Source organism: Carcharhinus amblyrhynchos, chromosome 21 (genome assembly GCF_965287045.1).
Source record: "Carcharhinus amblyrhynchos chromosome 21, sCarAmb.v2.hapA, whole genome shotgun sequence".
Classification (NCBI taxonomy): domain Eukaryota; kingdom Metazoa; phylum Chordata; class Chondrichthyes; order Carcharhiniformes; family Carcharhinidae; genus Carcharhinus; species Carcharhinus amblyrhynchos.
Genome location: NC_137344.1, coordinates 42,395,487 through 42,420,854, shown reverse-complemented (window position 1 = coordinate 42,420,854; position 25,368 = coordinate 42,395,487). Strand labels below are relative to the sequence as shown.

Here is a 25,368-nt window from a genome sequence, read left to right as displayed (position 1 = left end):
AATATTGAGGGTTCCTGCCTCTACCACCCTTTCAGGCAGCAAATTCCAGATTCCCACCCCCTTTGGGTGAAAAAGCTTTTCCTCAAATGCCCTCTAAACCTTTTTAACTTAAATCTGTGCCCCTGGTTATTACCCCTACTGGCAAGTTATTAACAGAATGTTCCTTACTCATTGGTTGCCTCTTTCAACATTGTGCTATTTTGAGTAAATTTATGCTGAAAATGAAAGATCTTTCTCAGGCCATGCGTTGTTTAAAAGGATAATGTAGTGGTTATTCCACTGGGCCAGTAATCCAAAGGATGCGAGCTCAAACGTAAGTTCAGTAACAAATAATAGAGAATGGTTAAAAGGAGTGGCATTCATGTAATTGCTTTCACAACAACTGGGTGCCTTTAGTCTCACAACACCAGGTTAAAGTCCAACAGGTTTATTTGATAATAAACGCCACAAGTTTTTGGAATGCTATTCCTTTGTCCGGTGAGTCACGTGACAAAGGAGCAGGGCTCTGAAAGCTTGTGGCATTTACTATCAAATAAACCTGTTGGACTTTAACCTGGGGTTGTGAAACTTCTTACTAGATAGGAAATAGCCAGCTTGCCCTCAGCAAGTTGCCACAAGCAGCAATGCAACCAAGTCCAGATATTATGACATTGATTACGGGGTTAATTTTGACCAGGACACTAGGAACAATTCCCCTGCTTGTCTTCAAAATAGTGCCTGGGATGTTTTGCATCGAGCTAAGCGGGCAGTCAGCACCTCAATTTAATATCTTACCCAAGTGCTGCTACCTCTGGAAATGCAGCACTGGAAAGACCCAAAGGTTAGTTAGTTGGCTGGGTGGCTGGTTAGTGATGCAGAGTGATGCCAACAGCTGCGTGTTCAATTCCCATGGCGGCTAAGGTTATTCATGAAGGCTCAGCCTTGCCCCTCAGCCTGAGATGTGGTGATCCTCAGGTTAAATCAACACCTTCCCCCCCCCCCGGCCCCAAATGAGAAAACAGCCTATGGTCATCTGGGAACGTGGCAACTTTACTTTATTTACTGGAAAGACAGTCTTTGATTTGTGTGCTTAAATTCTGGAGTGGGATTTAGGATTATATTCACTGGAGTTTAGAAGAGTGAGAGGGAATCTCATAGAAATTCATAAAATTTTGGCCTCTCCGCCGTTGGGAGATTTTTTTTCTGAATCTATTTCTGTCGAACAGGGTAGTTTTTTTTTTAAATCTAGCCTGTCTAACAGGGTAGATTTTAAAAAAAAAACTACTCCCAATGGTGGGGAGGCCACAAGGGGTCATAGTTTGAGGATTTTTAGGACTGAGGTGAGGAGAAAATTCTTCACTCAGAGTGGTGCTTGTTTGTAATTAATTTTGATTTGAGTTATTTATTGTCACGTGTATTAACATACAGTGAAGAGTATTTGTGCGCTATACAGACAAAGCATATTGTTCGTAGAGAAGGAAGTGAGAGAGTGCAAAATTTATTGTTATCGTCATAATTAACTATCACAGAATGTAGTTGAGGCCAAAATGTTGTCTGATTTTTCAAGAATAAATTAGATATCGCTCTCAGGGCTAAAGGGATTGAGTGACGTGGGGGTATTGGAGATCAGGATATTGAATTCGATGATGACCCACAATCAAAATGAATGGCGGAGCAGGTTCGAAGGGCCGAATGGCCGCCTCCTGCTTCTAGAATCTTAATACCCATAGAAATATTGATTTCAGCCAAGTGTCAAGTTTTACTACTGTAATTCATGATGCAGAGTTTCATTTAATTCTCAACTGGATATCTCAGACAGGTCTGAAATAAGAATTTGAAAAGACATTTGAGGGTCTATATTTATGTGAGAAGGTGAACACTAAAATTGACCTTGTAAGAAAGCCAGAGTTGAATTTAAAAGAGGTTAGAAATTAGAAATGTGTACATTTTAGTTTTGATGAGAAGCTGCTTCAGGCTGAGGTTGTTTTCCTTGGAGAAGAGAAGGCTGAGGGGAGACCTGATTGTGGTGTACAAATTCATGAGGGTTACAGGTAGGTAGATAGGAAGAAACACTTCCCTTAGTAAACAACAGAAGCTTAGAATAAAACATAAGAAATAGGAGCAGGAATAGACCCATTGAGCCTGAGAATTTTAAACTTGACTTTTATCTTTCTCTATTATGACTGATGTGCTGCAAATATCTAAAGAAAACAGTCCTTTCAGTCAAATAAAGTATCTTCTGTTTTTTTTGGACTGTAGCGAGAGGTGGAAATTGATATAGCTGTGTTGTTAAATCCTGATCTGTTTTCTGCACTTTAAAGGGAGACAATGAAGCCTTTCTCCAGTGTACTGTCGATATCAGTAGTTTTATTTTTTGCACAGTAGATATTGAGCTGAGTGTGGATGAACACAGACAATGTACTGAATTCATCAGACAGGCAGATGTTGCCATCAGGATACAACCTGGTTGAAGAGATTTTGGTGATGAGACAGTCCCTGAAATCCCACTGCAGTCGATAGAATTTAACTTCAATTAATAAGTCCAGAATATAAAGCTGTGACAGCTGTCATCAATTGTTGTAAAAATCCACCTCGAAGGAAGAAACTGGTGTGTGTGATTCCAGACCCATAGCAGTGCTACTGTGAAAAATCACCTCCAAACCTCTTTATTAAAAGGGCAATTAGAGGAAGGCAACAAATTCTGGTCTTGCCAACAATGCCCACTTTCCATGAAAGAACAAAGATGATTACAGTAAAATCTAATGCTGGAATCAGCCCTAATGAGACATCCTCATTGTTATTTCCCTACACCAGGGCTGAACTTCTGTGAGTGATTTAAATCACTTGTTTTACAACAATTGATGACAGCTGTCATAGCTTTATATTCTGGACTTGATAGAATTTAACTTCAATTAACAATTGCGGTGGGATTTAAACTCCAGGACATTAAAGTTTATTTATTAGTGTCACATTGCAAAAACGTTATTGTGAAAAGCCCCCAGTCACCACACTCCGGTGCCTGTTCGGGTACATTGAGGGAGAATTTAGCATGGCCAATGCATCAAACCAGCACGTCTTTCAGACTGTGGGAGGAAACTGGAGCACCCGGAGGAAACCCATGCTGGCATGGGGAGAACGTGCAGACTCCACACAGACAGTGAACCAAACCGGGAATCGAACCCAGGTTCCTGGCGCTGTGAGGCAGTAGTGCTGTCATGCTGCCCTGAGTGGCTGGGTGCAAAAAGTGTATTTGACTGCACTTCAGCGAAGGACCATGGGAAGTTTTACAACATTAGAAGTGCTATCTAAGTGCAAGCTGTTGTTATATTTTGAACAGGAAATATCCTGTGTCCCACCTTTCAAATTAACAAAGATTTCCCGTTGTTTCTTCTGCTAAATTCAAACCCCAAATGAATAAAGTTGTTAATGCACTATTTACTAAATGTGGAAGTGTTTGGAGAAATCCATGCCATTCACATCCCGCATTCAAATGCTAAACATTGAGCTTCTTCTCTGTATCTCTGGCTGATTTAATCCATTTGCTGTTGCAGCCTCAACATTCTGTACTGTACTTGATGGAGAGGGACTGATAACAGGATAGTTACACCAACCACTGGTTTCAAACACACTCCTTTGTGCAAAGGAATGTCTCAGTTAGACAAGATAAGCACTTCAAGCTAAACTACCCAGTATTACGATGCTGGTGGACAAACCTTCGCAGACAAGGGGAAGCTAAAAGTTCTCCGTGAAGTTAAGGCTTTTCTTGCAAATCACTTAGCTGGGTTATCTCTAAAGTCACTGTTTTTATGAAAGTTTATTTGTTAGTCATAAATAGGCTTACATTAACACTATAATGAAGTCACTGTGAAAATCCCCTAATCGTCACACTCCAGCGCCTGTTCAAGTACACAGAGGAAGAATTTAGCATGGCCGATGCACCTAACCAGCACATCTTTCAGACTGTGGGAGAAAACCGGAGCACCCAAAGGAAACCCAAGCAGATACAGGGAGAACGTACAGAGTCCGCACAGACAGTGACCCAAGCCGGGAATCAAACCTGGGTCCCTAGCGCTGCGAGGCAGTAGTGCTAACCACTGTGCCCCCGTGCCACCTTATTAATGTAATAAGGTGCTTTAACCAAAGGAATGGTTGTGATTTTTCACCAATTGGCTGTGGTACAAAGTGCCTTACTTAAGAAAGTGATACTTGTTATTAAAGTCCACCAATCATCTAGGTACTTGAGGACAGTACAGCTGTACAGAATATCCATGTATCTTTGTGTGTTTATGTGTCTAAATGCATGTATCCATGTTAATGCAGATCCACAACTAAGACATATTGAAGGATTGAGATTCAGTGCAACTTCCAAAGGAGCGCAAGTTAAATATATTTTTTCCCCTGTATGTCTGGGATTGCTCTGTTGCAGTTTCTGTATTTAAATAGTACCATTATCAACTCTCATAGCCAAATGTACAATGCAACTGTTGTGTCGAATGTGCAAATTGAAAGTGGCTCAGATGTTGGGATGCCCTCTGGAAGATCCAGACTCCAGTTGTTTGGGCTTTTCACCAAAAGTGGTTGAGGAAGGATGGGGGTCTCAGGATCTCTTGATCTAAGGCACTCAGTGCCTGATCAAGGGACTGGATTGTTAGAATGGAACCAATGGATCTATTGTAGTGAGACCAACGGTAACAAACTGTAAGAGTCAGCTGACCCAGTAAACTACGTAACCAGTGACAAAATGATGTGATGATCAGCAGACCAGCTGATTCAGAATAAATAAGAACTTGTTTGGAATTGTTGGAGCTTGGAATGGCCTCCGGTGAGGCCTCCAGTGTTGAAGTAATGAAGTTTCTTCATTAAACCTTTTTCTTTGGTTTATCTGTTGTAGTAAGTTTTGTTTCGTTTTATTGCTATCTCTGAAGTGTACCTTCTGCTGGATAAACATGAATATTGAGGAGGGAGAGATACCTCAGTGCCCTTGCTTTTGAACCCCCTGCCCCTGTACTCCCTGTGGGCCCCACCCCGTAAATCCCCCCTGTAATTACACTTCCCTTTGTTTTAGGGTGCTGGGACTCCGCAGGGTATTCTCCTTGCAGCAGCCTTCTCTATGATGCTGCAGAGCATAACAGCGACTGGCCTCTGATTAGCCGTAGTTCTCGCGCGGCAGGATGCCCATGCTTAGGGTCGCAACTCCAGGGGGAGCCCTGCGGCTGGCCTGATTGGCTTGTGGGTCCAATGAGCCTTACTGAAAAGAGTAAAAAGTCTCACAACACCAGGTTAAAGTCCAACGGGTTTATTTGGAATCATGAGCTTTCGGAGCACTGCTCCTTCAGGTGACTTTGAAAGTTCATGATTCCAAATAAACCCATTGGCCTTGTACCCTGGTGCTGTGAGACTTCCTACTGTGCCCACTCCAGTCCAGCAACTCTACATCATTGCTGAAAGAGGCAGTGCAGGCCTCTCACCAGCTCCCTAGACAGCAGACGAGAACCCTTCCCATGCCACAATGAGATTCCGCCTGTGATATGTGTCTTGTCCTTGCGGCACGGTAGCACAGTGGTTAGCACTGCTGCTTCGCAGCTCCAGAGACCTGGGTTCGATTCCCGGCTTGGATCTCTTTCTGTGTGGAGTTTGCACGTTCTCCTTGTGTCTGCGTGGCTTTCCTCTGGGTGCTCTGGTTTCCTCCCACAGCCCAAAGATGTGTGGGTTTGGTTGATTGGCTATGATTAAAAAAAATGCCCTTAGTGCCCTGAGATGTATAGGTTAGAGAGATTAGTGAGTAAATATGTGGGGATATGGGCATGGGGCCTGGGTGGGATTGTGGTCGGTGCAGACTCAATGGGCTGAATGGCATCTTTCTGTACTGTAGGGATTCTAAGTCAAGGGTTTACTCATTGCTTTGAACATCGCCAGATTTGACCACAGAGAGTGGATTTACATTGAATCCTCCATAGTTATGTACACAAGAGGATTTAATTAGTGGTGTTCCAAGAATGAGGAGTGAGGTTATCAGAAATTCTTCTGTGCAACGTGGAAGAATGCAATGCATTGTCATGGAAATGTTGAGGCAGCATAGAAGAAAGATACAGGTTTATTGGAAGAGATGAGTGCAATGGGTCTAGTTTGGGAGCAGTGAGCTGGTAGCCATCACAGATGTGAGGGGCTGAATGGTTTTCTGTGCTGTAAGCAATGTTCTTGTGGCTTATGCAAATGCCTTATTCTCCACACATAGTTAAAATTGCAGTGCAAAGTTGTTATCTCCTGCCTTTTAGTGGTGGATCCAATTGACTTTACCACCCTTACATTCAGGGAGGAAACCACAGCTATTTTCTCACTTTTGCTGCGGTGGAACCTCTTCTACAAGATGTGGCGCGACACAGTGGCTAGCACTGTTGCCTCTCAGCACCAGGGACCCGGGTTCGATTCCAGCCATGGGTGACTGTCTGTCTGTGTGGAGTCTGTACGTTCTCCCTGTGAGTTTCCTCCCACAGTCCAGAAATGTGCAGGTTAAGTGGATTGGCCATGCTAAATTTTCCCTTGGTGTCCCAAGATGTGTAAGTTATGGGAATTAGCTGGGTAAATATGTGGCGTTATGCGGATAGGACCTGGGTGACATTGTTGACGGTACAGACTCGATGAGCCAAGTAGCCTCCTTTTGCACTGCGGGGTTTCTATCATTCTATTCAATGAGAGGGAAGACATGGTTGAACCCACCCGTGGACCCCCCTCCCCCTTTGTTTATCAACATTCCTCGTGTCTCGGGATATTTGTGAAAATGGTTGTTGAAGTGCGGGACAAATAGGTTTGTTGGGTTCAGGGGCAGAACGATGTGGAAATGCCGGTGTTGGACTGGCGTAAACGCTGTAAGAAGTCTCACAACACCAGGTTAAAGTCCAACAGGTTTATTTGGTAACAAACGCCACTAGCTTTCGGAGCGCTGCTCCTTTGTCAGGTGAGTGGGGAAGTCTGATCACAAGCAGGGCATATAAAGGCACACAGTAAGTTTACAGAATACTGATTAGAATGCGAGTCTTTACCGCTAATCACGTCTTAAAGATGCAGACAATGTGAGTGGAGGTAGTGGCACTTGGTTCCGTACACAAGGGCGGCCTCAACTGGGATCTTGAGTTCATGTCGCACTATTTGTAACCCCCCATGACTTGCCTGGGCTTGCAACATCTCACTTACTGTCCTATCTGGAGACAATACACATCTCTTTAACCTATGCTTAATGCTACCTCCACTCACATTGTCTGCACCTTTAAGACTTGATTAGCTGTAGAGACTCGCATTCTAATCAGTATTCTGTAAACTGTGTGTGCCTTTATACACCCTGTTTGTGATCAGAATTCCCCACTCGCCTGACAAAGGGGCAGAACCCCGAAAGCTAGTGGCGTTTGCTACCAAATAAACCTGTTGGACTTTAACCTGGTGTTGTGAGACTCCTTCCTGTGTTCAGGGGAGGAAACCTTCATTTGACCAGCACCTTCAGAGGAGCAGTGTTAAAAGATTATGGGGTAATTTTGAGAAGATTTTCCGTATTTAGAATGTCACGGCTGTGTTCCTGCAGTCCAGAAAAGGTTAAATTTCACCGCGCTTAGCGTATTCTGTTGGTTAATCCAGTCATTAAAGGCTCCTGCGACTGGGAGGATCCTGTTGATTGATTGTAAACTTGCACAGCTTGAGAACTTCTTTCTAACTGAGACAAGTGTTTTCAGTCAAGGGGTGAGTGTGATAAACTACTTTGAGTGTTTAAAGGCCAGATATGCAATCCCTGATGATGTTGATACAGCAACATACTAGTTGGCCAGGATTTGTTTAGTCTGCCTGTTGAGTGTATTTGCACTGTCTGGGTGCTGTTACAATGGCTTTGGAGCTGGCTGCTGAGACACACCAAATGGGGCGTGAGTAACTCCTTCAAAATCTATGAATCCTGAGACATTATCACTATGTTAGAACCACTTTAATGCAGCTCTCCCAAGACCTTGCAAAAGGGTAAGATTACTGTTACTGGATAATCAGAAGCGACTGATTAGGATTTGTGGTTAAAGGAAGTGTTTTTGGTGAATGTACAAGAGGGTCTTAAAAATAAAGAGACGTTTTTACGTGACCTGAGCGCCATTGATGAAGAAAGGACCTGGTGAACTACACATCGTGAGGTTAAGAAGCCGGGCTCACTTATTCAGCATTGCAGACACTTGAAAATGAGGTTGCTTGATTGATAGAGGCGAGTGGTGTATTTAAGTGGAAACTAGTGAAGTACATCTGGGAGAAAGGAATCAAAAAATATGTTCATAGGATGTGATGGGCGGCATGGTGGCACATCGTGTGTTAGCGCTGCTGCCTCTCGGTGCCAGCAACCCAGGTTTGATTCCAGCTTGGGTGACTGTTGGGAGTTTGCATGTTCTCTGCATGGGTTTCCTCCCATAATGTGGAGATGCTGGCGTTGGACTGGGGTAAACACAATAAGAAGTCTCACAACACCAGGTTAAAGTCAAACAGGTTTATTTAAGAGCTTTATTTATCCCACAAGCTTTCAGAAACGGTGTTCCTTCGTTGCACGTAGAAGATTGCGCATAATGACACATTCATCAAGTTTTCAGTATTCTGTAAACTGTGTGTGCCTTTATATGCCCTTCTCTGATCAGAACTTTCCACAGACCTGACGAAGGAACAGCGTTTCCGAAAGCTTGTGGGTTTACTATCAAATAAACTGGTTGGACTTTAACTTGGTGTTGTGAGACTTCTTACCGTGTTCATCCCATAGCCCAGAGATGTGCAGGTTAAGTGGATTAACTGTCCTAAAACCCCTCAGGACAGAATCTTCCCATCCGCCATGGGAATCATCGCAGTCAGGACACGGACCACGTCAAGGCCCGCTGACCACGAGCAGGATTTTCTGGCATTGGGGCGAGCAAGGCTGGAAAATCCTGCCCTTAGTGTCCAGAGGTGTGTTGGTTAGGTGAATTAAGCCATGGTAAATGTGTGGGATTAGGTGGATAGGGCAAGGGAGGACCTGGGTGGGATGCTCTTTCTGAGAGTCAGTGCGGACTCGATGGATCAGATGGCCCCTCTCTCTGCGTTGTAAGGATTTTATGGTTTCATGGGGGAAACTTGTATGAGAACCAGTATGGGCCAGTTAGGCACAGTGTTGTAAACTCTTCGTGCTGTAAACTCTATGTAGAATCATGTAATTACTCTTCAGTGGAATTGAGGGTTTTGGCTTTAGTGAAGTAACTGGCAGGACCTGGGTCCCATGCGTTTGCTCTGGTTATGGGGTTGGAATGGCAGGGAAGTCTCTGGGGTTGTTTACCAGGCCCCTGGCACACGAGGTCATTGTTTTGTGTGCAAAAGTGCAGGAGCTGCTCATTAAAATGGAATGAAATACAAATGTAAAAGCCTCTTTTAGAGTTGATATAACATAAGCTGTTCTGAAAAGAAAAAAGGGAAAGGAGTTTTATCTGATGTGTGGCTTATACTTAGTGTATCGCAGTGGTGGACTGAGAGAGCCCACGTAATGAAGAATTACGCCGTTTGCAATCTGACAGTCAGTCCTCTTCAGGGATCTGGCGTTTTTATTACAATAAGCACAGAGGACTCTGGAAAAACTCACCAAGCCTGCCAGCATCTATTGTAGACCTGCTGAGTATTTCCAGCATCCTCTGTTGTTGTTTCAGGTTCCAGCATCTGCAGTATTTTGCTTATTTTGGCACTTTTATTCATTTACTTAGCCTTGGTTTTAAAAACTCTATCCATCAGTGATCTTAAAGAATTTACACTTTTCCCTTTTTTTTTAAATGTAAGTCACTTGAGGACAAAGGCAACATACAAACGTGTTAGGAGCAGGGTGAGGCCATTTGGCCCCTTAAGTCTGCTTCACCACTCAGTAGGATCATGGCTGATCAGATTGTGGCCTCAACTTCATTTTCCTACCCCCGATACCCTTTGACTCCCTTGTCAATAAAGAATCCATCCAACTCAGCCCAAAAAATATTCAAGTTTAAGTTTATTTATTCGTGTCACAAGTAGGCTTACATTAACACTGCAATGAAGTTACTGTGAAAATCCCCTAGTCGCCACACTTTGGTGCCTGTTCAGGTACGCCTGAGGGAGAATTGAGCATGGCCAGTGCATCTAACCAGCACATCTTGCGGACTGTGGGAAGAAACCGGAGCACCCGGAGGAAAGCCACGCAGATACAGGGAGAACATGCAGACTCCGCATAGACAGTGATCCAAGCTGGGAATCAAACTTAGGTCCATGGAGGTGCGAGGTAGCAGTGCTAACCTCTGTGTCACCATGCTGTTCCAAGGCCTCATCTGAAGTAGTGTGTCCAGTTCTGAATATGAAGACGTTGGGGAGAGTACAGAGGAGATTCACAAGAATGATTCTAGGGACAAAGATCTGGATACATCAGAGGGGTTGGGACTGTTTTCCTTGGAGAAAAGACTGAGAGGTGGCTTGAAAGAAGTACTCAAGATCCTGAGGGGTATGGACAGGATAAATAGTAAGAAACTGTTCCTACTCGAGAGCATCATGAATTAGAGGTGACAGAGTCAAAATAATGGGCAAAATGATGCGAGGAGAAATACTTTCAGTCAGAGGGTGGTTGGCTCGCACTTCCTGAGAGGGTGGTGGATACGGGTTCAACCAAGGTTTTCAAAGGGGAATTGAATTGCTATCTGAAAACAAGCAATGCACAGCTTTAATGGTTTTGTGCATGGGACTGTGGCTGGGTAGAATGACCTTTCAGTGAGCCAGTGCTGACTTAATGGGCAAAATGGCCACCTTCTGACTGTAAAGATTCTGTGATCTCCAAAAATACGAGTTAGATGTAGTGCTAATTGCCATGTTCCAATCATTTGCCAACGTGGACCATTTTTAGATAGGGACTTTCCTACTTCTTGCGACCCAGCACTTCACCTGAAGATAATCCACTATTGAGGCCCTCCATTCAGGGAGCCCTTCTCCTCCTGTTCTCTCTCTTCACGTCTGGTTGTGGTGTAGAGTTCCTTTGCAGATAGGAGCCCTGCAATCCTGCTGATCTGGCTGGGGATGCTAGGGACTGTCACAAAATTATTCAGACTGTACCGCATTCTCCCCAAAGGAACTGGCATATACTGTCTACAGTGTCCACACTGAGTGACACGGTAGCACAGTGGCTAGCACTAACACAATTCCAGGGACTCAGGTTTGATTTCTGGCACGGGTCACTGTCTGTGCAGAGTTTGCATGTTCTCACCGTGTCTGCAAGGGTTTTCTCCAGGTGCTCCGATTTCCTCCCATAGTCCGAAAGATGTGCTGGTTAGGTGCATTGACCATGCTAAATTCTCCCCCGGTGTACCCAAACAGGTGCCAGAATGTAGCGACTAGAGGATTTTCACAGTAACTTCATTGCAGTGTTAATTTGGACCTACTTGTGACACTAATAAATTTTAAACACTGCCTTCATAATAACCCAAGTGAGTGGAAAGACCATGTGACAACTAGACAGTGAGCTCTGAGTTAATGTTCTCTTCTCTGAAGCCAAATAAGAGGATGTGAGTTTGATCAGATTGATTAGATGTGAGATTTAGATTAATGAGGAAGGAACTGGCGGCCTAGTCCTACTACTTTCTCATGAGTGTTTTTGTGATTCTGTTGAACTTAATTTATGTGATCTTCGATAGTTTCTCAATCCAAGAAGCACAGCCTTGACTAAAATGTTGGCAGTTAAATACTACTGATATTTCCAAACTTTGAAGCAGGAAAGAGTGAGGCAAAATATGTGCCAAAAATTGCAGGAAGGAGGGAAAGCTCTTGCTCTTCCTCACCCTCCCTGTTCCCACCTTGTTTGTACCCATGATCTATTCAGCCCTGTTATTTTTTTTGCAGGCCCGTGTTGAGGAGCTGGAAGAGGAGCTGGAGGCCGAACGAGCCATGAGAGCAAAGGTGGGTGATGGCATGGATTTCACAGATCTTTTACATTTGAAGCAATAAGTTGATGTCCCTTCAATCGGTGGGTGGTGATGGATATTCACTGCCCTGGAAACCAAACTTCCACTAATGATATTTATGCAGCAGTAGAATCTCTTGCTGCAATTGCTGTCATGTGAAACCAGGAATATTTTTGGGCAAGCGTTTTCTAATGTGACCAATGTCCCAGTGAGAGAAATTGAACTGTTTGGTATAGCACTGGACCATACTGACCCAAAAGGACCCAACCCATCATCAGTGCGCTCTTTGGCCAGCTGAAGGTCGTAAGGGAAGATGCTATGACTGGCATCAGCAGAGGAGAATTAAACCTATTTTTTCTGCTCATGCAAGTTTGCCCCTCTGGTCTTGCCCCTTTTATTTCCCCATTCAGCTACTTAACCACAGTAGAAGCCGCCTCCACCACAATCTTGGGCAGTGCATTCCGGATCCCAACCACTCTCTGAAGAAATTAAATTTTTCCTCATGCCCTTATTGGTTATTTTGCCAAGCACCTGGCCCTCTGGTGACTTTCCAGCCAATGGGAAAAATTTCTCTCTTTTCCCACAGCATTGAGGTGCTTGTGATTTTGGACACCAGTACCCAATCCCCCCTCAACCTTCTTTTTCCCCAAGGAGAATAGCACCAGCCTCTTAAAAACTTATTTATTAGACACAAGTAAGGCTTGCATTAACACTGAAATGAAGTTACTGTGAAATTCTCCTAGTCCCCACAGTCCGGTGCTTGTGCGGGTCAACGTACCTAACCAGCACGTCTTTCAGAATATGGGAGGAAACCGGAGCACCCGGAGGAAACCCATGCAGACACTGGGGGAACGTACAAACTCCACACGCAGTGACCCAAGCCAGGAATCGAACCCGCATCCCTGGCGCTGTGAAGCAACAGTGCTAACCACTGTGCTACCATGCCATCCTTCAGTCTATCCAAGCAATTGAAGTTCTTCATCCCTGGGACTGTTCTAACTTAATTAGTTTACCTCTGAGTGAGAGGTTGAAGCTTTTATTCCCACTGCAAAGATTTGAACGTGCAATCCAGGTTAATACCAGTGCACCGCTGAAGGAATACTGCACAGTTGACAGTGCTGTCCTGTGGAATAGATGTTCTGTCTGCCCTGGCTATAAAAGATCTGAGGCAGTATTCGAATAACACGTGCCAGTTCTCTCCAATTTCTTGGCTAACACTTAATCGACAGCACAAAAATAGATTATGGTCTTCATCTCATTGTCATTTGTGGGACCTTGCTATTTGAAAATTGGCGGCGATTTTTCTTAACGTTGCAAAAAGTGAGAACGCTTCGAAAATAGTTGGCTGCAAAATGCTTTGGGACATCCTAAAGTTGTGAAAGGCAGATAAGTGGAAATGTTTTCTTTCTATTATGGCAGGGATAGCTGTTAAGTTGTTACATACCTTGTGTTGTTGTTCTAAGCTGAATAACTGTGATTGGAAGATTTTCCATGCCCCTGAGCCACACTTGCATGCACATGAGGGAAAAATGAAAGCAGCAATTTGTTTTGCAAGAGGTGATCATTATTTCACTGCATTAGAAAAATTGACTACATTTCAAAAGTAGATAATTGGCTCTGAAACGCTTTGGGACATCCTGAGGTTGTGAAACATGCCGTATAAATAGCAGTTCTTTCTTTAGCAACATTTCAGTAGCTAAGACCAGTTTCTAGCCTCTGGCAACTGCTCTGTTGAAGTGCGCCCAGCGAATTTGGCAGTCCAAAATGTAAGCTGTTTAAAGATATGTTTTTACAGTTGGAAATGCTTTCACTGGAAGCGTTTACACGTTGTCCCCAAAAGTTCCACTGTTGGGAATTCTTCCTGTTTAGGTGGTATTTAGAACAGAAGTGGGATGGTGGAAGCAATCACTTGGGCTGACTCGCACTCAATGTCATCTTTGGGACAAAGTCGGTGCAGGTGAATGTTATGATGTGGAGGTGAGTTTTCCCTCTGCACAATTTTGGAACCCCCCACAAAGGGATACCTCGCCTTGTAATCTTATGTGAAAATACGCGAGGTGATAGGGAAACGACTGGTTTTGGTAAATTAAAGCAGGATCTGACACTGTCTATCATGAATAATTAACGGGTCTTTATTTTTAAACTGGTGACAACCTTATTAAGACATTTTACAAACTGGATAAAATCCCAGTAGAAAGCTGTTTGAAAAAGCCAAGACTCATTCAGTAATAATAAATCATTATGGAATATAGTCACTCTCAAATAATATAATACCAGGCAACTGCTGGAAGTATGAACTTTCTTTGGATGCTTCTGTCTGGAACGCTTTCCGAGTTGGCATCTCTTTCTCTTTAGATAAGGACTTTCTGAAGATGTGTATTAAACTGCAGGATTCCGACTAAAGAGATGGCAAGCTTACTTTAACCATTGTTTCCCCTTGTCCGGGCTTATATATCTGAAATTAACTCTCAGTATTCCTGCGATCTGCGTGGCTTGAAGCTGCCAACAACACACTCACGTTTGAATTCTATTCGTCCTGTGTCTCTGTGTGCTTACTGTAAACTCATGGTTCAATTCAAAAGCCTGTTTTGCTATGTCAGAACAGTGACTGCTAGGCTTTAATAGAATGTTGCAAAGATCAGCTTCTACAGTCTGCACTCTGCAATTTAAACAGTTCAGCATCGAACCCAAAACAGCTATTTTTTTCTCCTCAGGCACTGACACATTCAGCTTTTAAAGAGACAATGCTGTATGATTTCTTTTGGTTTCGGCAATTCTTTTCAGTATTTACACTTGTCAAAAAGAGCGGCATGATGGCATGGTGGTTAGCTCTGCTGCCTCACAGTGCCAGGGACCAGGATTCAATTCCCGGCTTGAGTCAGTATCTGTGTGCAGTTTGCACCTTCTCCCCATGTCTGCATGAGTTTCCTCCAGGTGCTCTGCTTTCCTCCCCCAGTCCAGAGATTTGCAGGTTAGGTTGATTGGCCATACTAAATTGCCCCTTAGTGACAGGGGGGCTAGCAGGGTAAATAAGTGGGGTTCTGCGAATAGGGCCTAGGTGGCATTGTGGTTGCTGCAGACTCGATGGGCTGAATGGCCTCCTGCACTATAGACATTCATTCCATCACCACATTTTTAACCTTACACATGCAGCCTCATAACATGAATGACGTGGAAATGGTCCTTGAGAGCTTAGCCAGACCAAAATGGTGGCTCAGGACTTACATCACTGCCACCATCTGGGTTCTCTGTACTTTTGCATCATCTCCAGCAAGGTTGGGAGAAATCATTCCTTGCTGATGTGGATGGGAAAACACTTTTGCCTCTGGCCTGCCGTTGGAGACTGACCATAGTGTATCTGCCAAGGTCCCTGTAAAAGAACAAAGCAAGCTGCAAATATTATCAACATCCTGCAGGTTGCATTGACCAGAAACGCAACTGGACCAGCCACATAAATACTATGCTGTAAGAGCAAGCCAGAGGCTAGGAATCCTGTGGTGATTAATTCACCACCTGACTCCACAAAGCCTGTCCACAATCTACAAGTCAGGATGGTATACTATCCACTTGCCTGGATGGGTGTAGCTCCAGCAACATTCAAGAAGCTTGACACCATCCAGGACAAAGCAGACCACTTAATTGGCACCAGATCCACAAACATCCACTTCTTCCAGTACCAATACTCAGTAGCAGCTGTGAGTACCATTTACAAGATGCACTGCAGGAGGGTTTCTTAGACAGCACCTTCCAAATCCACGGCAGCAGATATCTGGGAACAGCACCACCTGGAAGTTCCCCTCCAAGTCACTTACCATTCTTCCTTGGAAATATGTAGCTGTTCCTTCATTGTCAGTGGGCCAAAATCCTGGAACCCCCTCCTTAACAGTGCTATGGGTTTCCCTACACCACACACATGCAGCGGTTCAAGAAGGCAGCTCACCACCATCTTCTCAAGAACAATTAGTGATGGGGAATAAATCCCAGTGATGCCCATATCTCATGACTCTCAGAATCGCAGGATCTCTACAGTGAAGAAGGAAACCATTCGGCCCATCAAGTCTGCATCAACTCTGTGACAAGGCATCTCACCCAGGCCGCACTATCCCCTTAATCCCGCGCAGGGGATTTTCACAGTAACTTCATTGCAGTGTTAATGTAAGCCTACTTGTGCCACTAATAAATAAATACCCCAGTAATCATCTTAACCTACACAGCGTTGGACACTAAAGGGCAGTTTAGCATGGCCAATGTGCCTGACCCGTGCATTTTTGGACTCTGGGAGGAAACCAGAGCACCTGCAGGAAACCCATGCAGACACGGGGAGAATGTGCAAACTGCACATTGTCACCCAAAGATGGAATAAACCCGGGTCCCTGGTACTGTGAGGCAGCAGAGCTAACCATCTGTGTGAATTTAAAAAATCTGCTGACTCTTAATGAGGAGAGATTACATTTACATATCAGGAGTGAGAAGAATTTTGTTTGATTTATTCCAAATGCATAACGCTTATGGCACAGAAACTGTCCCAAATTAACTGTGTCAGTGTTCCATAAAAGCCTCCTTCCAGCCATCTTAATCTAACCCTGTCAGTGCACCCTTCCACTTCTTTCTCTCTCATGCATTTATCCTTCCTCATAAAATACTGCTGAAAATAAGTGAATGCTCATGGAAGGCAATTCGAACATGACACGTGCATTTAGCTATCAAAACATCTCAAAGTACTCCACAAGTGAATTCATTTGGCAGTACATTAACTGTTATGAAAGCAAGATAGCAACATCTAACAAGCCATAAAGTAAAATTACAGTTGGAGAATTCACAAGGCAGTCACTGAATTCCATCGTCTGGTTTTTGGAGGGGATTTGCAGCTGTCGCAATCGAGATTTGATTTCTATGCACTTGTTAAATTGCGAAGGTTCGTTTGATTCGAGATTTAGCCTAACCTGGGAACAATTTGTGGTATATTTTATGTAGCCGGAGTAGCTCCCACTGCAAGGAGTCCCAGAATACGATGAGGCTGCTGGCCTTGCAGGTTTGCTTCATTTGCAATATTGGGCTGGATCCAGCGCACGAGCAGGAATGGAACCGTGGTGCATGCTGGAGATTTGGACACGTGGAATCGCTCAAAACCTATGATTAATTATTTAAAATGGGTGGCACTATGATTAGCGCTGCTGCCCCACAGCGCCAGGGACCCAGGTTTAATATTCAGCTTGGGTCACTCTCTGTGCAGAGTCTGCACGTTCTCCCCGAGTCTGTGTGGGTTTTCTCCGGGTGCTTCGGTTTCCTCCTACAGTCCGAAAGACGTGCTGGTTAGGTGTGTTGGCTATGCTAAATTCTCCCTCAGTGTACCCAAACAGGCACCGGAGTATGGCAACTAGGGGATTTTCACAGCAACTTCATTGCAGTGTTAATGTAAACCTACTTGTGACAATAATAAATAAACTTTAAAAGTTAATGAACTCGTGCAGTTGCTCAGAAGCCACTTTTGTGACCTGAACACTCTGGCCACAGACCTTCCCAGGTGCTGGTGGGGGGAGGATTTGCAGTTGTCAGACCTGTGACTTTTGCATTGCTGACATGTATTCCAGACCTGAAAATGGAGCTTATTTTTATCACCTGGCCTAACCATAGTTTTGCTGTGTCCAGTGAGATGGATAGATCTTGTCTTGGGCCAATGAAGCCTCATAGTTTCTATAGTGACACAACTACTGGGGAAAGGTTGAACTATTGGAAAAGGTTAGACCTATACCCATTGGAGTTTAGAAGAATGGAAGGTGATCTTATTGAAACATCTGAGCTACTGAGGGGCCTTCATAGGGTGGAAACCCAGAGAATGTTTCCTCTTGTGGAGGTGGCTAAAACTAGAGGGCACAATTTAAAGATAAGAGGTCTTCCCTTTAGCTCAGTTGGCTGGACGGCTGATTCGTGATGTCAAAATGATGCCAAAAGTGTGGGTTCAATTCCTGTACTGGCTGAGGTTATTCACGACAACCTTGACCCTCGCCTGAGGTGTGATGATCCTCAGGTTAAATCATCAAACAGCTCTCCCCCTCAAAGGAGAGAGCATCCTTTGGTCACCTGGGACTATGGCGACTTTGTGGTGGCACTGTGGTTAGCACTGCTGCCTCAAAGCAGCAGGTACCTGGATTCAATTCTGGCGTAGAGTGACTGTCTGTGTGCAGTTTGCACATTCTCCCCATGTCTCTATGGGTTTCTTCCCACAATCCAAAGATGTGCAGGTTAGGTGGATTGGCCATGCAAAATTGCCCCTTAGCGTCCAAAGATGTGTAGGTTAGGGGAGAATAGTGGGATGACGGTGATCAGGCGGAGGAGAGATCCTGGGTGAGAAACTCTGTCAGAGAATCAGTGCCAACTCAATGGGCCAAATGGCCTCCATCTGCACAGTAGGGATTCTACGATCTTAATGAATGGTGGAGCAGGCTGGAAGGGCTGAATGGCCTACTCCTGCTCCTATGTTTTAACAGAAATGCTTAATATAACTGTGTGGATGTTTCTGAATGTGCACAATGAACTATGGCTGGTTGAGCTGTTGCAGTAGTTTATGGAAAAGCAGGAATTGTGAATCTTAATTTCATTTCTAGACTCAACAATGTTGGCTATCTGCTTTGAGGGACAAAAAAATAGATTTGTCTCCAAAAGATATTAGATGTGAAATCCAAGCAGGTTGAAGTTGATTCATTCTTAGTAGGCCAAGTGTTGCTTGATCCAGTCCTGTATGTGGGGTTAATTGGAATAGAATTCCTCATTATCTCATCTGGTTCCTTTGCCTTTGATTTCTGGCGGGTAGCATCTCCAGCACATTCCAGGGTTTAATTACAACAATCGATCAGAGCCTCTGACAGAACGGGCCTCAGAAGAAGGTTGGGCACGCACAGGAAATATTTATCACTTAATGCGCGACTTGAAATGGTTTCCCCGGGCCAGCCGTACCCTGGGGCTCGAATCAAGGCCTCTTTCATGTTGTTCGATTTTGTTATCTTCATTAATCTGCGTTCGGGCCGCTGAGGTGCGAAACACTGTGCTGGGCAGGAGAAAATCCATCCATCATAAGTTTTGTTACAGTTCTAACAGGTGTTTGCCGAAGAGCTGGAATTTCTATTACTCTTCCTTAATATTGCTGGAAATTTATGATCCTTTTAAGCAGTAAATTACATTCCTGTAAGGCCTTCATTTTCAAAGCAGTGTTTCATCCAACCATTTCCTCTTTCCAGTGGGAGATACTGGGCACAGTGTTACCAGCTTATTGCCAAATCTGAAGCTGAGCAGTCCTGCCAATATGCATTTGGACTGACTGAACCATAGTTTAAGCCAACTTGAGGAGTGATATTACAAAGTGCCTGAAAGCTGTAAATTTGTTATATTGTGCCAAGAGTGGATGGGTGCAAAATGTATATTCATAGAATCCTACAGTGCAGATAGGAGGCCATTCGGCCCATCTGCACTGACCGCAATCCCACCTGGTCTCTATCCCCATAACCGCATGCTTTTATCCTAGCTAGTCCCTTTGATACTAAAGGCCAATTTAGCGTGGCCAATCCACCTAACCTGCACGTCTTTGGACTGTGGGAGAAAACCAAACTACCGTGGGTGGCACGGTAGCACAGTGGTTAGCACTGCTGCTTCACAGCTCCAGGGTCCTGGCTTCGATTCCCGGCTCAGGTCACCGTCTGTGTGGAGTTTGCACGTTCTCCACGTGTCTGCGTGGGTTTCCTCCGGGTACTCCGATTTCCCCCCACAGTCCAAAGATGCGCGGGTTATGTTGATTGGCCATGCTAAGAAATTGCCCCTTAATGTCCAGGGACGCGTAGGTTAGAGAGATCAGTGGGTATAATATGTTCAGATATGGGTGTCGGGCCTGGGTGGGATTGTGTTTGGTGCAGACTCAATGGGCCGAAGGGCCTCTTTCTGCACTGTAGGATTCTATGATTCCACCTGGGGGAAGCCCACGCAGAGACGGGGAGAATGTGCAAACTCCACACAGACAGTGATCCAAATCAGGAATTGAACTGGGGTCCCTGGCGCTGTGAGGCAGCAGTGCTAACCGCTCTGACACCCTGCCACCCATTGCGTATAATTAATTGGTAGTTTCCAGAAGTCTGCTGCCCAAATCTTTCAAGGGTATTAAAAATGTGGAAGAAGATGTTCATATCTCAGAACCAAAACAGAAATGGGGGAGAATTCTCTGGGGGTTTTCCTTAAACTGGCAACAGGGTTTCATTTCCCTTTCCTGAAATTAGCACTACAAGCTGTTTGTGATCAGGGCACTGTGCACAATTGCAGTGGCAAGTAACGTTCATTCCACACAAATGCCCAGCAATGGTCATCTCTAACAAGAGAGAATCTAACCATTTCTCCTTGACTTTCAATGGCATTCTAATCCCTGCTATCAATATCCTGAGGCTACCATTGACCAGAAAATGAACTGGACCAAATATATGAATAACGTGGCTCCAATCTACCACGCAGATGTCAGAAGAGTGATGTAATTCTTACTTGCCTGGATAACTGCAGCTCCATTAACACGCAAGAAGTTCATCACAATCCAGGATAAAGCAATCTATTGATTGACACCCCAGCCCTCACCTTAAACATTCACTCCCTTCATCATCAACATATAGTGGCAGCAGCTTGTACCATCTACAGAATGTGCAGAGGAAATTCACCAATGTTGCCTTGAAGCACCTTCCAAACCCATGACCACTACTGTCTAGAAGATACATGGGGACACCACCATCTGCAATTTCCCCTTCAAACCACACACCACCCTGACTTGGAAATATATCCTTTCTTGTTGTTGGGTCAAAATCTTGAAACTCCCTCCCACAGCACAATGGGCATAGCTACACCACATAGCAGCAGTTCAAGAATGCAGCACACTGCCATTTCTCGATTAGGAGTGAGCAACAAATGCCTGGCCAGCAATGCCCTCATCCAGTGATAGAATAAATTTAGGACTGTTTTGAATTTATATTCAATCCCTGTCTTTGGCTGTGGGGTTGATTTGAATAACCTTAAACATGGAAGAAGTGGATGTTGTCCCATTGTAGTCTTTAAAATAGAACAGAATCCCTACAGAGCAGAGGAGGCCATTTGGCCCATCGAGTCCACACCAACCACAATCCTATTCCTGTAACCCTACGTATTTACCCTGCTAATCCCCTGACACTAGGTCAATCTAGCGTGGCTAATCATCCGCACATCTTTGGAGTGTGGGAGGAAACCCATGCAGACATGGGGAGAATGTCTGTGTGGAGTCTGCACGGCGTGGCCGGAATTGAACTCGGGTTCCTGGCGTTGGGGCAGCAGTACTAGCCCGCAAAAAATGATTTGATGGAGTAAATAAGGAGAAGCTATTTCCTCTTCTGGCGAGGTTTGGAACAAGGGCTATGAGCTTTAACATAGAGTTCAGGTGTGGTCTCAGGCAGCTTGTTAATAGAAAGAGGAGTGAAAATCTGGACTGCATTTTGCCAAAAATTCTCTGAGGCTTGGGGGGGGTTAATGAAACATTCCAAAATTAATACTGAGAGATTTTTGTTAGACTATGTCAGTAAGGATCACAGGCATTAAGATACAGAGTAGTCACGATCGCATTGAATTTTATTTCAGGCTCGTAGGGATGAATAGTCTACCCCTGTTCCTATGTTTATTGACTTGGGAAAAGATGGAAATTACAAAATGGAGTGAGATGTTTTAGCCGCATTTGCATTGCCAAAATCTTGCAGTATTTTACAGCAAGCCCATGTGTAGCCAACTCTTCATTGCTCCAACTTATGGCCTTAAAAGGTTTCTCTGGTACTCTTTCTGACATGTCTGGAAGTATATGTCAAAATAATTTGTGCCTGCGGGAAACAAGTACCTGAAACTGAGCAGACAGACATTGGCTAATTGACAGTGCCATATTTTATTTGCAGCCAGAAAGGTGAGACTACTTCTGACAGGGTCAGGCGTCACACAAAATGAGAAGTATCTTCCACCTTGTGTGGCTTCCAGCAAGGACTGACAGATGTTTATAAACATGTTAAGTGGCACTGAGCACTACTGCTCACATCTCAACACACAGAGGAATCTGTTTGTTTGGGCTTTTTTCCAGATCTGACCTGGATCCCAGGGATACCACAGCTGTTCCTTCTCCTACATGAGACATTGTTAGGAGAAACCTATCAGTCAAATGTGAAGTCTTTTGTGTGGAGAAAAAAAGGTGTTATCGTCAGAATTAATTAAATTAAAGCGTATTCACAGACTGAGTTTTCCCATTCTCCCATCAATCAATCTTTAGTGAAGGTTTATTTGTTTGTTTATTAGTCACAAATAGGCTTACATTAACACTGCAATGAAGTTACTATAACAATCCCCTAGTTGCCACACTCTGGTACCTGTTCGGGTGCACTGAGGGAGAACTTAGCCTGGCCAACGCACCTAACCAGCTCGTCTTTTGGTCTGGGAGGAAACCAGAGCACTCGGAGGAAACCCACGCAGGCATGGGGAGAATGTGCAAACTCCACACAGACAGTGACCCAAACCGGGAATCGAACCCGAGTTCCTGGTGTTGTGAGGCAGCAGTGCTAACCACTATGCCACCGTGCAGGTGGTGCTTCGAGTGTCGGTTTTGCAACTGGATGTTAATCTGTACAGGCATGGTCATGCTTCTTGTCTGAATACACAATGCTCTCAGGGTGAGCCTGAGGGGATGATTTGAACCACAGGTGATCGTGTTAAACTGGGTAAAAGTGAGTCACTTGACACGATTGCAAAAGATCAAAATTTATCCAGGTACATAAGACACCTGCTATCTGATTGGTCAGGCAAGTTAGCGGGAGGATGAAATTGGATTTGAATGGTCGGGCAAAACAGGTGATAGAGAAGGGGCAAAAACAGAAAATGCTGGAAAATCTCAGCAGGTCTGACAGTGTCGGTGGAGAGAGAGTAGAAACAATGTTTCAAATCAGGATGACCCTTCGTCAGAGTGGATAATGAAGGGCATTCTGTGTAACATCTCCCTCCGATTTTATTTTCTATAACGTCAGTATAAAACAAGATGGGGCGTGATGTGTAGTAAAATAGGCTTCACATTTTCGAAAGCCAGTTTTACACTCAATGTCTCTCTTGATCAGCTGCATCCCACTATGCAAACATGGTCAGGTTCCAGGAACCTGCACTCAAACGTGTGGAGTGAACTAAGGGGATTTTATTAATGACATAGAAATGTAAGCATAGGGTGCTAGTCTGAGCTATTTGGCTTAAGGGCTTCTCTAGAAAAGTGAAACCCTAATCAGCTAGAGGCACACTTTCCAGTGTGAGTATTTAAATAGGAAAAATGCATCTGCAACTCAGTCTCCTGTAGCACGAATAATTTCTTGGCCTTCCTGTCTTGGGAGAATGTGTTTAATTTGATTTGATTTATTATTGTTGCGTATATTGGTTTACATATGTATCTGATTTGTTTTTTTTTCTCTCAGTTGGCATCAGTTGCCTAACATGCAATTTGAGGAATGTACACTGCACCCCATAATAAGCATTGGACATTTTAAGTTATCCTAAAACTTTCATTGGAAAGAAACAATTTGCAATTATATAATGTTTTTCATAATCTCGGGTTGGCCCAAACAAAGGGAAATGTTGTTGCTTTCGAGGTTAGTCACTGTCTAGTTACACCTGTTGTTCCTGTGCAGTTATTGATCGTTGGGGTGGGGTTGTAGTGTTATTTTAATCCCTTTCTCTTCAGAATTTGACGTTCATCCACTGCAGAGTGCCCTGTGGTGCCCCTCCCCACCCCCAGCCCACATTGTTGTCATCTTTTGCACACCCGACCAATGACTGTTGGCAGGTTGCCCAACTCTTGGATGGCATCAAAATGGATCCTGCACCTTCCAGCATGGGCGACTGGTCAAAAATCAGGGCTAAGACAAAAGCCAAGATTTTTTCTTGCCCATTCATGCCACCCCAAATGCCATCTTGGAAGAACCACGACCACCTTTGTCCAGATGATGATTGATCCTGACACCTCTCTGCTCTGTGAGGTTTAATGTCTCACCTTGTGATACCTCAATTCACTGAGCATTCTGGGAACCTGATTAGTTCTATTTGATTGTAACCGATTGAAGAAACCCTATTTTTGACAAGAAGATGATGTTTCGTGAAGGAAAACTACAGTTTGAGGAATGCATGAAAAGGCAGCTCAAGGCAGTTGTTGCCTCAGGATTTGTCCTAACATGTTTTTTTTTCTTGCTGAAAATGGTTAAGCAGTCTAGTTAATTCCCTTCCCCTAAGACTTATTTCAGAAAAAATATATGTTTAGTGAATTAACCAGAGGGAACGTCAGGAAGTCTTCTATTTCTGTAATTACTCACCCAGCAGCAACCCATCATTCATCAGATAATTGCAGTATAAGGTGTTAGCTAGTGTCTGATTATGACTTGGGAGGTAAGTTTCCAAGCGCTCGTTGGTGGCGAGGAATCTTGAGATCATTTCCTTGTCTCCTACCTGCCTAAATACATCGGATGACTACAATGCCACATTGTCTTCCATTTTCTAATATATACATTTTGGAATGGTGTTAAGACCCACTAGGAAGCTTTCGTCAAACAGTTTATTTAAGAGCACAGTTAAAATATAATAAAAAGAATTAGCATAGTTTTTACCAATTACAAGAATTAAATACGATGCATTATAAACCTTAGCAGCTAGCCAGCTATTTATGTTGTTCCAACTTAAACACCATGCCACCATTCCCCAGACTTGGCACAAAAACAAGTATGCGCACATGATGGTGGATTGCCAGCTATTTTACACCTGCTGTGAATCAGTCCTTTGAATGTTGGATTAAATCTCTGAAGTTTCCCAGATCCAGAACTTTCAGCAAGCCTCTAGAGAGAGAGACAGAGACACTGCTTTCTTCTACCAGCTTCTAGCAGCAACTGTGAACTGGAACTAATTTGGAATGTTGTTACAAAAAAAATGCTGTCTCCAAGCATATCACCTGACCTAGCAATCATCCTCAAATTAAGCTCTGCTTGGCAATTGTAAGGGACCATTAAACCCCAGAAGACTGCATTAGTTCAGATTAAAATCAACATGATATAATTTATACAGCTCCTGTAACAATAAAGGACACCGGCTACAGACAAAACAGTGCCGACAAAACATTCTGCAGAGAAACGTGATTAAAATACAATTTTTCTTAAAGGCTCAATAGGTGGTATTGTTCCTCATTGTCACTGGGAGATTGGGAGCCTGGCGATTGAAGCTCATGTATCGGGAGTGAGGGAGATCAGGGACTGGGATATTGGGTGTCAGGATAGAAGAGGCCAGGATCGGAGTGAGATCAGGGGTTGGGAGATCAGATTTTAGAAGTTGGTGAGGGGTGGGTGCCAACAAATTGAGGTCATGGATCAGGAACCAGGAAGTTAGGAGCAATGAAATCAGGGGT

The 25,368-nt window shown here is 44.1% G+C and overlaps 1 protein-coding gene across 3 annotated transcripts in view; it reads left to right on the top strand.

Annotated features, from left to right (window-relative positions):
* LOC145356389 (putative uncharacterized protein MYH16) overlaps nucleotides 1-25,368 on the top strand; it is a 209,394-nt gene that overhangs the window by 88,699 nt on the left and 95,327 nt on the right. For all 3 annotated transcript variants that reach the window (XM_080209077.1, XM_080209076.1, XM_080209075.1), the window contains exon 5: nucleotides 11,857-11,913. In XM_080209077.1, coding sequence (XP_080065203.1) covers nucleotides 11,857-11,913 — 57 coding nt within the window. The remainder of the gene's footprint in view (nucleotides 1-11,856; nucleotides 11,914-25,368) is intronic.